Source organism: Amia ocellicauda, chromosome 9 (assembly GCF_036373705.1).
Source record: "Amia ocellicauda isolate fAmiCal2 chromosome 9, fAmiCal2.hap1, whole genome shotgun sequence".
NCBI lineage: Eukaryota > Metazoa > Chordata > Actinopteri > Amiiformes > Amiidae > Amia > Amia ocellicauda.
Genome location: NC_089858.1, coordinates 31727783 through 31743748, shown reverse-complemented (window position 1 = coordinate 31743748; position 15966 = coordinate 31727783). Strand labels below are relative to the sequence as shown.

Below are 15966 nucleotides of genomic sequence, written 5' to 3'. Positions count from 1 at the left end.
ACTCCTCCCTCCCTTATCCTGGTCCCCAATCCTCCAACATCCCCCCCCCTGCTTTCTTCTCTCCTTAAGCTTCACTGGCAGCTACTGGTGCACAATTGCACAGGCAGATGGACTCTAAATAATATGCAAGCCATCTGAATTTCGGCAAACTGGTGTCATTTTGTGATATGCAAATACTATTTAAATCTATTCAGTGCAGGCTGGCCGCAAGACTGGGCTTCGTAAGCTGCAGTGAATGAGACGTGTATGTGTATGTGGATGCATGTGTAGATATGCCTGTATGTTTATGCATGTACAGAAGCATGCATGTGTCCTTGCTTCACATTTAAATTGCTCTCTCCTCTGCAAGCATGGTCTAGAATGGTTTCCTCATGTTTTGCAACCTTCCTCACAGTATTTGCTTTCTGATCTTCCAAAACAAACAACTCATAAAACACACTCAGTGTGTCAGTGTGACCCCTCAGATGATATTCCACTGCCAACAAAGGGAACATCACAGATGCACAAAACTAGGTACTTGTTTAAGTCACCACGTTATTACAGCACAGCTCTGGAGTCCAGATCACAAGTACTAATAGCATTGTCTGGATCTGCAGTCGGCTGCTCCCTTTAAACTGATATTACAGAACTGAGTACTATAGAGCACAGTGCCCCCCGTTCCTGCAGTGGGCAGGGAGAGAAAAAACACAAAAAAATGCCTGAGTGATTAATGCACAGCGGTGGTCTGAACGGGCTCCACCGTTCACCATCCCTCTCAACACTTCCTCTGTGCGTGATCACCCGTGTCGACCTGCGATGCCGTAACTGCCGCCCACACCACGCCACACAATTGCCCGTGCGCTGGCAGCAGACAGTGGATCGTCTCTCGCCCCCCTGGCCTGCATTAGAACAACATCAGCACTTAATTAAACAGCCCATTTCACACCTGGTGTGCATAGCACTGGTCTGACAATCCTCCTTCCATATGCCGCCGCTGGCCATGCACCGGCAACTCAACACAAAGCCTCTCTAATCTTCAATCAAGGAGGGGGGGGGGTGCTACACACAGGCAGAGCCGGAGACAGGCTGTGTGTGCAGTGTGTGGGTGTAGTGTTGGCTGTCGGTCAGGGAGGCTTGGAGAGCGCTAGCTGAGTGGGGACAATCAGACACTTCCTCGAGGGGCAGCTCTGGGATCAGATTGCCTTACAGATGGGGAGCTACACAGGCAAAGATCAGTGCGCTTGTTCTTTTTACTACCTCCCCTCTGGACGTACAACACTACACCCCCTCTAGGGCACAGACCTTTAAATCTTTTTTTATTTTTTATATGACCTCTATCAGAGCCGGAAGGCACCTTAATGTTTTCTTCCTCTCTCTCCTCGATCTTTTTTTTCTTTCTTTTTTGCATACAGCACAGCCCTGCTAAGAAACATTTGTTCAATCTGTTATCAAGGGGGATATGGATGAGCAGTTTAAAATCTTTTGTCTTGATGGATCTGCCTAATTAATTAGATACCGACACACAACACGGCATTGGAAAGGGGGGTTTATAGCGATAATTCTCCCAGTTAACGATGGCTCCTCTCCGCTGAAGTGTTGCGGAGGGGTGTGCTGACAGAGGACAGAAACACCTTAAACCTTTTACCCCAACACCGGGGGAAGTGAGGCTTTTGGAGCCAATGACATGCAATAAATATAAAGAATAAAACGTGTTTGTGTATTGCAGGTTTCAGCATTAACACAAACCCACGTATCTGCATCTTGTGTGTAATTTGAGGTACTGTGCCGAAAAGCCAACGCAATGAAAAGCAGTTCAAATCTCGTAAACAGCAGGCTTGTCTTTACATATATCAAGATAAATATAGATAGATTTTGACAATGCTCCCTCAGATACCTCTTGCCTTTTTCCTCCCTTCAAATAACGTGTCTGATCAATTGCTGTTCAGTCAATACAAACCAGGAAACACACTTGTATTTGAACACGGGGGAGGGAGGCTTTGGGGGAGGGTGGTGGACTCTGGTAAGGCGCCCGAAGGGGTTTAGAAAAATCCAGTGTGGCTGGATTACTCATGTGTCAGTTTGCTTCGAGAAGACAAAAACAAATGACAAAGAAATTACCATGAGCAGGAACTCCACAGCAGAGTGATGGCAGTACTGTTATCTTGTGCTTCTACGACACAACATCCCTCCAACCATCCTGTGCTTTTAAAACCTCCGCAGCTGACCATGGTCCCTCTCTCTGAAAGATGTCCGTTTCCGTCAACAAGGCAACAGTAGAAAGCCTTTGCAATCCGCCTTTACAGACTGCAGAGAAGCCATAGGGCAGAACTACAAGCTGGATGATTCACTGACTATGGAAAACTTCACTGGCATTTTGAATAGGGTCAAAAAGCTTTTTAAAATAAATACATAAATAAATGACTTAATTATAACACATCTTCCTCCATAACCTGCTTTTACTCGCCTCCCACAGCCATTAAAAAAAGGCCTTTTCTTTAAAAATAGAAAATAAACAATATCACAAGCTACCCACATAGATTGCTAAGACTGCCAGGAACAGAAGAAAATTATATTTTTCCTGCCTGAAGTCAAGTGCTTGCAATATTTGTTTGACAACAGTTTTATATGGACCATCAGCAATGTTGCAGCCATATAAAGAAACAGGATGACAGTATCCCGTATTGCATCATTAGATTTAATAGAAAATCTTACATATTGCAGTTTCATTTCAGTCCAGGTCTTAAATATGCAATGGAAACCTAGGACTAGTCCGAATCACAACCTTGACACACCCACAAATCACAAAAATCATATTTCAATGTATTACTAGTAGAAAGTGGCTTCTAACAATAAATTAAACCACAACACAATAGATTGTACAGATCCATGGGTAGGTCAAAGTGTTGATTCTTGCAAGGTGCAGCAAAAGTCATTTGGGGGATTTGAGAATCATTTTTGAGGTTTCATAAGATTGAGAAACCTAGTGGCTCTGATGTAGAAAAACAAACAAGAAAACACCTTGCAACTCGCTAAGGCCCTGGCTTGGTCGAGGAAAGAAGAAAGGAATACAAATGAAAGTATTTGTATTCCTATTTGTTTATTCAGAGCCACGTTGGTAAAGAGGAATTTTGGTTTCCTCTGCAGTAGTGTGTATAATAAATCAAAGACGGCACACGCTGTACCCTGTGCTGCTGAGGGACCCAAAACCAGCCCAGAATAACCAGGCTGCAAGAGAGGAAAAAAGGGCATCTCTAGACAGCAGGCTGCGTGATTAAGAGAGGCGGTTCAGGGGTGGCTCACTGGGTTTGTGACAGACACCAACACCAGCGCACTTCATGCTTTGAAATTTCTCTCCCGGGGGAGTTGGTGTGAGTGTGGCGGTACAAATGGAGCCTTCTGCAGTTCTGCCACCAAAGGCAGGGAGTCTCAGAGGGGCTGGCTTTGCAAGCATGCGAGTGGGTCCCTGGGCCTCAACAGCTGCCAGTTTATCCGTCTGCGAACAATGTACTTCAATATGCCCCCAGGATATCTCCATGTGGGAAGTGTCTGGAACAGCATCACTATTTCAGAGCATCTCCGAGCTTGCACACGATACCGCGAGTGATGGTACCTCTGCAGATTGCTCAGCTGCCTTTTTGCATGCGGCCTGTCAGGTAGGCATCGTCGATGGTGCATCATTTCAGAAAAAACGACAGGCACTGTTTTATAATGAGGATTATTAAAACAACAACCGAGAAAGACTAAAATGTCAGAACAAATAAACAAGTACCACCTAGTAAATTTGCAAAATAGAAATAAACCCACAGATGTTTAATACCACTGATGAAAGTAAGAGAAAACAAGCAATTTGAAGGTGTTACAAGCCATTTCCTTCCAGTCTTTTTTCTTTACAAAGTGCCAACAACACAACGGCCTCAAACAAACAGACCTAAAGCAACACAGGGATTATCAGACAAAGAAAAAAGACTGACTGACTACAGGCTGTCACACCACAATATTGAATTTCAGGGTTTGGAGTGCAGACATCAAGGATCGGCAAAAACCAGGCTTATTTTCTGTGTACAGATATTGGGGTCGGTTTGGTTCCTCTTAAGCGCCACAGCATTCTTATCCCATCAGAGTATGGAACATAAAAATCACACTACGGCAGAAAGACGCGAACACAGTTGCAGATGTCGGTTTTCATAACCTCATTACTCAAAGACCCCATTTCAATCCTCTATACATGGGTGGTAAGAATATCCACTCCGGCGATGATTAATGGAATGGAGTCCACATCTACAGCACTGCGTTAATCATCTTTCCTTAACTATATGTCACCTTCCTGGATAGAGCAGGAGATATATTTCTTCATTGTGAATAAACGAGAATTTTGTATCCAATCTGCCTTAAAACAATATCATCTCAGCAGTAATCAACACTAAATACAGGCTTCAAACCTGAAACTAAATGAGACTTCTGCCACTTTTCTGTTATGTAAGATATCGCCAAACCCTAAGCAAATTACATATATAAATATATATATAAAAGCTTCTCAGAAACAGAGTGCAAAATCTCAAATGCTTTCATTCACATTTGATAGTTTCTAAGCATGTTTAGCATTATTAATCCTCTGTGATTAACTACTGTCAATGTACAGGAGGAAACACAAGGAAGTGAGCTGGCAATATACTGTTCTGGTTTCCATCTATTTCGGCATCAGTAGAAGACATCATAAAAGTGACTAATATCATGGCCCTTATTTTCCACTGTAGCCAAAGCACTCACTCAAGAGATTAATAATAAAGAAGGTTGAATGCCCTCCGTCCGCCTCAGACGGAAACGCTTTGGAAGTCACAGGCAGTTGTGTGGGGGGGTTGTTTGAGGAAGGGGTCTCACCTCGGGGCTCCTCCGCCTGTTTGGCCAGTTTGCGCAGGGCAGCAGCGAAGCCCGAGTGAGCCGACTGGACGGAGAGGCTGCTGTTGGCAGCCGGGCTGCCATTGGGCACGATGGAGCCATTGAGGGGAGACGGGGCGAGGGGGCTCACGGTGGCGGTGGTCCGGGTGGCGGTCGAGATCATTCCTAAGGAAGGTGACTTTGGCTCATGGCTCATGCCTGAAAGAAAGGGGAAAGAGAAAAAGTACGAGTCAGTGAAAGGGATCTCTTGGCTGAACTATAACCGAACACTGGGTTTAAAAAGTTACACTCATGGGTTCATATTAAAAAACTAACTATTTTAATATTGGAGTTTTAACATTTTCATTGACAATATTGTGGTTTCTGTTTTAATATGCAGGGAGCCAAGCTGAAATGCCACACAGCCTCGTTCCTTGTCTCTATTTGACTGTGACAGCTGGCTGCAAAGAGACACACTGAGGTCAAGTGTCCAGCCCAAGGTCACACAGCACATCAGTGAGAGCCAGGACTGGGACCCAACTCACATCTCTGGGCTCTTTGTTCAGTCTATGAGCAACAATTGCATACAAAACACCTCCATATAGCCCAGATCTCTAGGCCTAGCCTTTTATTTTTAAGGGGGATGACCACACATGATTCACAAATTGAACTGATTCATCCGAATTCTTTTCTTGTTTGTTTTGATTAATCAACCTTTCACAAGTATGCTGTACGCCTTGTCTGGGCACATTTAAAAAAATAAATCAGAGCTTCTACTGTTTCAAGGCATATTCAGGTCAAATCTTGCCGGTTTTGATCTGCTCTCTCTTTCACTCTATAAGATGGATGGAGTGCCTTCAATAAGTAGTGCCCTTATTTTTCATCGAAGCATTTTGGGCCGTGAAAGAAGACACTGATGATTACAGTCAAAAGAGGAATCCTTGTTTAAGACATACACATGCACTGCTGCCACAACAGAGTAGGATGACAATTAATTGAACACTGCTATTAAGTAGCAGAGTAGCTTCCAAAAATATCATAGGGAGGGATACATAAACTTGCTCTGAATCAGTGTACCAAACAATGATACCTTAAAAAAGAGGAAAGTGTTTTTCCACTCTTGTTTTAAACTTTCTTGAAGCATTTTTTAAAGCAAGAACAGTAAGGATCTTTACAATCTGAACCTTTAGGATTTGTTACTGCAAAAAAAAAAAAAAAAAAAAAAAGCCAGCAGACAGTCACAACCAAAAATAGCATGTTTCATTGTCAAGTTAAGCAGTTTGACATTTTCCCTATACCACTAAGTCATAAAGAAAAGTCGTACCCTTCTGTGAATTCGATCACAGTACAGAGTAACCGGGACAGAAATACAACCATCTCGAATCCATAGGCTGTGGGACACCGAAAAAAGACTTTTACATGTTTGCAATGTGAAGCTGCATTTGAACTCAGAAGTTTACAACCCTGGCATTTCCTCAGGTTCTTTAAAACAAACAAAAACACAACGCTGTTGATTCACGGTTCCTTAAACAAAACTTTTTCCTCTCTCTCTCTCTCTCTCTCTCTCTCTCTCTCTGTGTGTAATCCAGCGCTAACAATCTCATAGAAGACACACACACCAGCCACCCACCACACACAGCCGCCCACCCACACAAACACTGACAGTACAGCACGGCTAACTAGACAAAAATCCCTGCTCATCCTTAATCCCCCCCATAGGCCCCCTCCCTCCTCCCTTCATTCGAAAATGATAAAATCCAAGAATTCTTACTACACAACAAAGGACTGAAGCCATTTGTGTCGCCCATCTCTGCATGTTTCGCCAAGGTGAACACTTGAAGGAAGCCGAGGGAAACACCATTTTTTCTCTCTCTCTCTCTCTCTCTCTCTCTCTCTCTCTCTCTCTCTCACTCTCTCTTCTCACAAAGACGGTTTGGAGCTTATCTAACAAAGCAACACACCACACTCTGCCTATCTCTCTCTCTCTCTCCTACTGAAAACAGACATTCTCGGCCTAGCAGCTGCTGCAATGTCACATGACCCCAACCCCCCCGTCCTCCGCCCCCCCCCCCACTCTCCCCCTCCTTCCCTTCCCCTCTCAACCTATAATTCTTCAGCCGTTGTGAGATAACAGAAGCGTGTAGGCTGCTGCTGCTGGGCAAGAGCAGGGGCGGCCTTTTAACAGCCCTCTCCACGACATCTGACCCCCCCCCACCCCCCCTCCTCTGCTCAGGCAAAAAAAAGAAGAAGAGAGAGGGAGGTAAAATGTGACATTTGTGCTTTACCAAGAACTGTGTGAGTGCTGCACTGCTGGAGGCAGAGTCGAGGCAAAGAGGTGAAGTGGGGGGGGTCACACTGGACTTGTTCTGGCTTGTATTAGGATAACCCTGCACCCACCTCCCTTAAAATGAAACAATCAATCTCTAGCCCAAGGTTAATTAAAATATAACTGCTTAAACAGCTAGTCTACATTTGTAAAATCTTCCACATTCTTTTTACTGTGTTGCCAGAAAATATCCGGACGTTGCCAATGAAAGCGGTGCCATTCTAGTGTGTGTGTGTCTATATAAATTTTCTAATATACAGTTAAGAATCTCAACTGAAAGATGCCTCTCTTTCAAATACAAAAAACACATTCCTTACCATTTCTTTCACACATACGTCTCCATTTAGGAGCCAGTGTATAAGAACGGTCTCCACCAAGCTATAAAGACTACTGTGTGCCAATTCTATAGCAATATTAATTATTTAAACAATAATGGACAATTTCCTTGCCACATTTTGAACTGACTGGGGAAAAAAAGACTCCACCCCCCCGCCCTGTCTTCGTTTTAAAAGCAGTGTGTAGTCTCAAATGTTTTGCTGTTCATTTAAACAGGGAAGTAAAATGATTCTGATAGAGCTCCCTCTAGTGGCAGCGGGCATTACTGCTGAAAAGTGCCAGGAGTGGAGTACAGCACAGTACAGTACTGCACAGAAAAGAGCTGCTACTGAGATGAACAGATGGATAAAAACACAATGAACCAGTGGTTAAATTAAATTAATTATATTTGGTGCCAACTGCATGTTGTTGTTTTAAACACCTAGCATAAAGAACATTATGAGAAATACAAGTCCCACAAAGCATGACAGTGATTACTTGGTTGCTTACTATGGTTATTTTACAGACACCAGGGCTGTGACAGGTTTATTATTAAAGAAATCCAACAGAAAAAAGGCTCTGCTATCATCAACGTAGATGGTGATTCTATATTTGGGACTAAATATTGTAATATAATAGTCAGGTTCCACAAACAGGCCTAAATTGTGGGAGTCCAAAAGATGACAAACAAACTAGACATCTACATGTAAAAGCTGTTCAATTGTTTACTGATATGCTGAGGAGCGCACTCCATTAAACGGTGCCGAAGTGACTCCAAACAGTCTTTGTGAGAAGAAAGTTTATCTAAAAAAGCAACACACCACACACTCTGCCTATCTCTCCCTCCCTCCCTCCCTCTACTAACAAGACTGCATTCCCACAGAATGTCTGGCCACACAATTAATAAGGCTGCAAACCACAGTTCTGCAGGGTAACATGGGGGGGCAACAGTTTATAAAGATACTGACAAGCGTATGATACTATTTCTGTCTGTGAGGTCACAGGAAACACTGCTCTGGGCCTCTCAGGAAGATCTCTGATCGCATTTAATCATCCCCCTCCTATCCCCCCCCGCGCACACACACTAGTTTCCACACTGCTGGGGACGAGCGCCTATAAATAACAGCATGCACGACACTGTAATTACCAGTCACCTATAATTAGCGCAACTCCCTGACTGAAATTAGGCTGGAGTCTTGTTTTCCTTTGCAGGGGAATCCAAAGTATTAAATTACTCTCTCTGTCCTGGCATCTCAAACTCTTTGGTTGCTCCTGTGTTATGCAGTACAGTAGTAGACGCAGTGGTATGGAGAAGCTGAAGGATCCCCTTTCTTTACTCTGATCGTCCCAGCAGAGGTCACTGTCGGCACAGATGTCAATGGAAAAATTCCACAGACTAATGTGGGCTTCACTTCTGATTGACACCAAGATCAGTTCCACAAACAGCTGCTCTGTAGGGACTTATATTTGTAGTTGAAGGTGACAATGGTTCTGCCCTCAAATGAATTAAAACAACAAAAAAAAAAAAAAAAACAGTGCTGCGACGAACATAATCAAATGAAAACAGTAACAGACTTGAGCCACAATGTTACACAACATAACTTTTAAAGATCGTGAAATAGCAATCGATGGGGAGCCACAGGTGTTCACATCTGTGCTGTCTCAGAGATGGCAATTTCCAGTTGGTACCAAACCCCCGAAATTCTAATTTTCGGGTTGTAATTTTTATTTCCACATCCCCTTGTTAAAAATAATGCCTTCAATGCCCAGTGGCCAACTCAATAACCCCCCCCCGGCACTCCCAAAAATGTCTACAAGGAGCCCAAGTTGATTTTGGTAATCTGAAATAAAGCTCTACTGAGAAAACCTCTTAAGGCCTAATTGGATACTTTAAACAGTAGGTGCTGCGAACGCGATGCAGGCATTTGGAAGCTGTAAAAACACCCTCTCTCGCTGGATCCCCAGGAGTTAAAAACTACAAACTACCCCCCCTACACCGCTTCAGCCAGGAAACTGCTTGGGGACTTGTGAAAACAGAGACCGAAAAACAACACAAACAGTATTTTGGTAGCTGTCAAGCTCCTTCGTTGGGTTGATAAACATGAGCGCAATGTAAAACGTTTAATCTTTAACCTAGATTGGATTTGTCTGTTCTCTTGTTAAAACAACCAGCCGGCCCCGCTCTCCAAGGCCGTGAATACATTCCGGGGATTACGCCGGCTCCCTCGGTCTTTATCCAAGCAATCAGGCCGAGACACACTGAGGTTCACACTGGGATGTGACCGACTGCTTTCTCCCACTCCGAGAGCATCCAAAGACAGACGGCCGCCCTGCACAGTGTAGAGGATATGGGGCACCAGTCGGAAATCTAGTCTGGGCCTTTCCCCTATTGAGCACTAACTGGAGCCGTTTTCAGAGCTGTGCTTCACGCTGGGAGCCAGTAGATGAATGATTTCGGAGTTCACAGAAAGGCACAGCTTGCGATAACTCGAGCCCGTCATGCTGGAAGAGGCCGTGAGATATTTTACATACATTGGAAGCGGCTCAACCAGTAGAAGTGCAGGCTGGGTCGTACAGACCAGACGATGCTGGAGCTCTGGACTCTGTCACTGCCCACTGTGACTGGGATTCCCTACAGGGCTGAGCGCTGCCAGGGTGGGGTGGGCTTCAGTCGGCCAGGTTTAACCCGGCCTGTCGCTCAACAGCATGTCACACAACTTCCTGCGTCAGTCCTTCCCATGGTGACTGAGTTCCACTGTGCAGGCCTTGACTTGAAAAAGGTAGGTAGGGACTTTGTGTGTTAATATTCTCTGACTGTTTGGACAACAACAAAAGCCCCCACAGGACAGCATTGTGACCATGAATGCATGTTTGATATTACAATTCTTGTAGTGATCTGTTGGGTATCATCTAGGATGCTTACTAATGAACTAATGAAATCCCCACAATAGAAAAAAAACAAGACAATGAGGTATTTCCTGACTTACCACTGTACAACGAGCAATTGCAGCACTACATGAGCTGGTTTTACAGTCCCTTGTTGAATACCACTGCTACTCAGACAGAGGTGTCAGCTACACAGAGTGACAATAACAATGTAAAGCACTAGGGTAAGCAGACCTTTTTTGCTCCGAGGTTATAAAGCTCAGCCACATTCACATCTGACTTTTGAAAGAGGCCTCCGTCTCTGCCCTGCCCTCTGCCCTAGAGAGGAGGAATGGGGGCAAGACACTACACCACCCTGCCACTTTCCTGCTGCCCCATCATTAAGCAGATATTTATTAGAGTCTGCAGTCGCGAGCTATTGACTGAATACTTGTCTACATTATCAGCTCATGTAAATTCATTATACTAACAACTGGGAATAAAAAAATCCTCGGCGTGCAGGCTGTGATGGATGAGTGGTCTAGATTTTATTGTATCCACACTTTATTTAATTGGGGAGAGGGAGAGGCGCGGGTGCCGGCTGCAAAGGGAACGGCACTGCCCTCCGGGTTCATTAGGACAAGAGCTCGGCAATCTCGCTCCGGCAGCAGGCTTTGACAGATGAGTCTCTCCACACCTGCGCTGTGCACCTCTCTGCATTAACCGTGTGTGTGCATGCGTGTGTGTGTGTGTGTGTGTGAGTGAGAGAGGGGGGGATCTGAGCTTCTCTGAGTCTTCAAATAAGAGGAGGCTTTTCCACCCCTGCTTTTTTAGCTGGTAGCTATTCAAACTCCGAATCCCAGCCCACTGTTTATTGAAGTTAATCTGTTCTTCCTCTGAACGGTAGAACGTGACAGTGTTGCTGCCCCCCCACTTTAGATTTTATTTGATTCCACTTTATTGCCAACTGCCTCTCATGCTTGGCCAGCTCACCCCTGGTATGGCATTCGCCCAGGTTTCATCTTGTATCGAGAAGGTGGATGATTGTTCCATGTGATGCCGCTTTTAACACTATTTTGATGTCTCTGGGCTGCCTATGTGAATAAGTTAATCGAGTGCGCATCTGTCTCTGTCTGGGCCTGTACAGAAGGACATGAGAAAAGGTTTGGAGGCCATTTCCCTCTGGTCAGACTGCCGGTGGCTAATCGATCACTGGATCTCATCTGTCCATTTCCTGAATGATCCCAGAAGAGTCCGCTTCATCTACATGGCTGTGGTGTTAGTTCTGATTATATGCCTTTATAAATAATAAAAAGCCCCCTATTTCTACACTTGTATGCACCTTGCCTTTATTTCCTACACACTACGCTCTACTTCGGACTCAAGAAACATGGGCATCCAATATCAAATCCACAATGTCTCTGTGGCTCCATTGCCCTGGTACTGTCCAACAGCCTGACATTACTCCAGGGCTGAAATTACGGCAGGATTTAATGAAATCCATTTGATACAGGTTTTTGTAAAGTAGGTTCCTCTCAACCAGAGTCAGAAATCGGTGCATGAATGTACTTCTTATTTCTCACATGGATGGATTTATTGAACAATATAAGAGATCATGCCCATTTGAACAGTATCTAGTATACATGCAGATGAGGCCCAAATAGGCCATGTTTCATACGAGGGTGCAGACAAAGAGCATTTCCAGTTTTGCAGCATCTTTCCCCTTTACATCATTAAAGCAGAGGCAGACATTTTAAGCTCCATTATTAAACTATAGCAGTCTGAGGAGGAATCGATTCTAGAGACAGCATGACACCTGCATTAGGCTTCTCTTAACCCTGCTTTCAAAGCAATTTCACTCTAGTAAAGGCAGAGATTTGCTTTGTATTCCCGCTATGTGACACATAATTTAGACGACTGGTCTTGAACTTGCCCTTTGTGGAGACACAGCTCAACTCTGAAAACCAGCTATCTTTTTGAGTTTCGTTTTTTTTATTGGGGTGGGGTGGCTTTTAGCAGCAGGAGAGCCATTATAACAGGCCTTGCCGTTTGCCTTTTTGCTTTCATATCCTAAGCTATCAATCTGTTGCATTTGAAACTGCACATTTACCTGCTTGATTCCACACACACACACACACACACACACACACAGAGATGTGCATTAATCACATGCATTAAATAAATGTACGCTTCAAGGAAATAAAACTGCAGCACTTGCTAGGTTTTCCTGAAGCAAACAGACCGGTTTCCTGAAGCGAAACTCAGTCTTTTAATTATACAACATAGTTGTTTCTGCTATTCTAAGTGCTCCAAGTAAAAAGAGAAAAATAATATTGTCATTGTTATGGTATTTTGGAATTGTGACTCCTAACAACACTTTATAAATACACTTTAATACAAAATGCTAAACTGCAAAAAAAAAAAAAAAAACCTGCTCGATTCCCAATCACCACGGTACCAAATCAGGCTGTGGTGTCCAGTTGGCCACAGCACTTGTTTCCAGAGTTCAGTGTCTGGTTCCACCGGAGGAGAGGGGGATGGATGTCACCCCGGGGGCAGGGCATGCCCCTGGCCAGCTGTTCTATTGATAACACAAAACATGGGCAAGATTTCTGGTCGAGGTTGAGTGCTTTAACCTGCCAGTCAGCCTTCCATCCCTCCAGGGCCTGGTCTGATCTGATACGGCTGCTTGTAGAATCTGCACCTGCTCGGGACCTGGACTATGCATCTGCAGCCCTCAGCCTAAACTGCTCTTCTGTGGCTTATCAGCGACTCTGCACCTGCACTGCTCATTAGCAGACCTGTGGCCAACACACAAATACACACATACAAACACACACACACAACCCATCTAGCAAATCTCCCACAGAGTTTGTACTTCAAAACAAAAATACTGCACTGACAACACAGCTTATCGATGGGCCTTCTCATTCACACACAATCACACACACACACACACTATCGCTTAGCCTTCTTTGAGGATAAACACGATTATAGATTAAATAAGCCACCCTGTTGATATTCATGTTTGGCTGATCTGTCAAATACACCTTGGATAACAACAATTTAAGCCTTTATACGCAAAATTATACTAATTTTTCCACCTTACGCTGTCTTGCAAACAGAAACATGATTATCCATACATTTAACATCATTCAAAAAATACAAGGTGAGTATTTTTATAGATAACCTCAGTCAAATAAATGGCATCCATCAACACCACAGCCATGAAAGTAAAGCCACAGGCCATCTGAACACATTTACTAACTGATTTTATTGGCCTTTTTAGACTCAAGAGCTGGGCGGCTTTCCATTGCACATAATGTGGTGCCTAGGAAGCCCTTCTAATGAGGGTTGAGTATTCTTGTTACCATTCCTTGTTTTTTTTCCTTTCCTTTTTCTCTGCTCTTTTAACCAAGGAGGGGGTGATGCTACTTAACAGTGGCCAATTGCTAATCAATTGCAAATCTGGACAAAAACAGTGCCAAGGATCAAGAAGCTACGCTGCTACCCAAGAAATGTGCGCTGTTGCTTTAGCCAATACGAATCTTTTTTCTTCTTCTCCCACCTCGCTCTCTGTCTTGTTCACCGTTTCCTAACACCCTGCCTGCCTTCCACATTAATGGTTCAAGAGCCATTACTAATCACAGCTCTGATGGTTCCTGCGGTTTGCTAATTACCAGTCCCCATCCCCTGGCAGCCCGTCTACTCTGTAGCTCCAGCCTGCCACTACCGCGTGCTCTAATTACAAGCTAATAGCCTGGCTGATTTCTGAGCACCAGGTCCTAGTGAGAGAGCAGAGCAACCAAGACAGCCAAGGGGTGGGGGGACTGGGGTGGGAGAAGCGGGGCTGCTTCCTTGGTGGCAATTACATGCTGGGTGTGGGGCTGGAGACAGCACTGCAGGGTCACACCACCCCTAGTCTCCAACTTCAATCAACAGCAACCCAGGACTACTCACACCTCACACCTGCACCTTTGACACTTTTAGATTAAAGAAGACTTCAATCTGAGAAGCTGCTTATTTATGATTTCTTTGTTACTATCTCTGCTTTCATTTATTTTTCTTAGACAAGATATGAGTGATAAGGAACTCGGTCGGGTGACTTGGTGCAGTTCCCAATTAAACCTCGATGCAATTGAAGTTCTGGTAGTAGCTGCTGTGGGTTGTTTTTAACGCACAGATGGGGTCAGGGGAGACAACCTTTGTTTGTTTTTGCAAGCTTCCAGCTTCTCTGGGTTTTCGATAAAGTACAACTTGCAGTGCAAGGGAAGCTTCACTGAAACCACAGCCTTGTTCGGATAGGAGTAAAGAAATGAGCTCATACGTGTGTGGTATTTTAATTAGTGCTGTTGGTCTAATCAAAGCCTTGCTGTTTGTGGGGACTGGCATCCGGTATATTTAACACAGCAACCCACTTTTCACACAAACATACTCACTTGTTCGCTCTCACACACACTTACAAACACACACACACTTGACACCATATGACATTCAGCTGATCCACCAGCAGGCCATGGCACTTACAATCTGTTTATAATAAAGGAATTGTTTCCATGCTGCTTTATTTACAGCTAATCCCAGAGAAGGGAATACTGCATTCAATCTATACTACTGCAATGACCCTATGTAGTCTAAATACACTATATGGTATCTAATACTAATAGTTTGGATTGACTTAGTATTAAAGCACTCAGAAGACTAGTGCAAATTTAGATAAAATTGTCTAGTTCACATTTACATGTACTGTTTTTATGTTACACAGTTTATGTTAAAGCAATATGTTGATATATGTCAACATTAAAGTGACTATCAACTATTAAAAGGTAATGAGTACATTGTAAGGGCACAAATAGTTCATTAGTATCCAAAGCCAAAAATAAGAATTTACCAAGAAATGTTGCTACTTCTACTAAGTGCATTTAAGTGAATATCCTAAGGGTTACAATGTAGTTTCTTCAGAACATACTACTTAGCATTTTTTTTCCTGAGATTCTTAAGCAGATCTTAAACTCTGCAAAAAGAAATGAAAACCAAACAGTAGGCTTGTCTGTACTCTTCATGAGAGAACTGGAGACGGAGTAGTAAAAAGAAAGTCGACCTCAGTCTCTTCTCCACCTCGACTCCAGCCCATTAAGATTCTTTGGCTTCGTGTAGCTGAGACACTGGGGACACTCTTACGGCGCTGTTCACAAGACACAGGGATCTTGAAAGGGGGCACTTTTAAATGTCACATTAAAAGCACGACATCTTTCAGACAGGGGAGAACTGACTGCAGCCCCAGTGGCAGCTGAGGGAGGCCAGGTTTCACCCTGAGCAGGATCTGAACCCATGCAATGACCTGAAAGAACCCAGAGGCAAAGACAAAACGAGAACACCAGAAGGGAGACGCACTTTCTTTTCCCCGCCGGTCCTGAGAGAGAAACGGGGGCTGGCTTGGATGCGTGCCTGACTGAGGACTGAGCAGCTTGGAGGGGACAGGAGGGGGGTTTAATAACACTGATCCATTTCTATAATTAAGTTCAATGAAGAAAATATATATATTAATTATTTTAAATTACCGTTAATTGACGTGAAACCATTCTTCCACTTTTTTTTTCTCAAGG

The 15966-nt window shown here is 44.0% G+C and overlaps 1 protein-coding gene across 8 annotated transcripts in view; it reads right to left on the bottom strand.

The window, feature by feature from the left end:
- Nucleotides 1–15966, bottom strand: part of gse1b (Gse1 coiled-coil protein b) — a 298511-nt gene that overhangs the window by 32707 nt on the left and 249838 nt on the right. For 7 of the 8 annotated variants that reach the window (XM_066714073.1, XM_066714074.1, XM_066714078.1 and 4 more), the window contains one exon: nucleotides 4858–5073. In XM_066714073.1, the coding sequence (XP_066570170.1) occupies nucleotides 4858–5073 (216 nt within the window). Of the gene's footprint in view, nucleotides 1–4857; nucleotides 5074–6625; nucleotides 6801–15966 lie in introns of those variants that run through there. The other variant, XM_066714079.1, reaches the window with a different exon arrangement.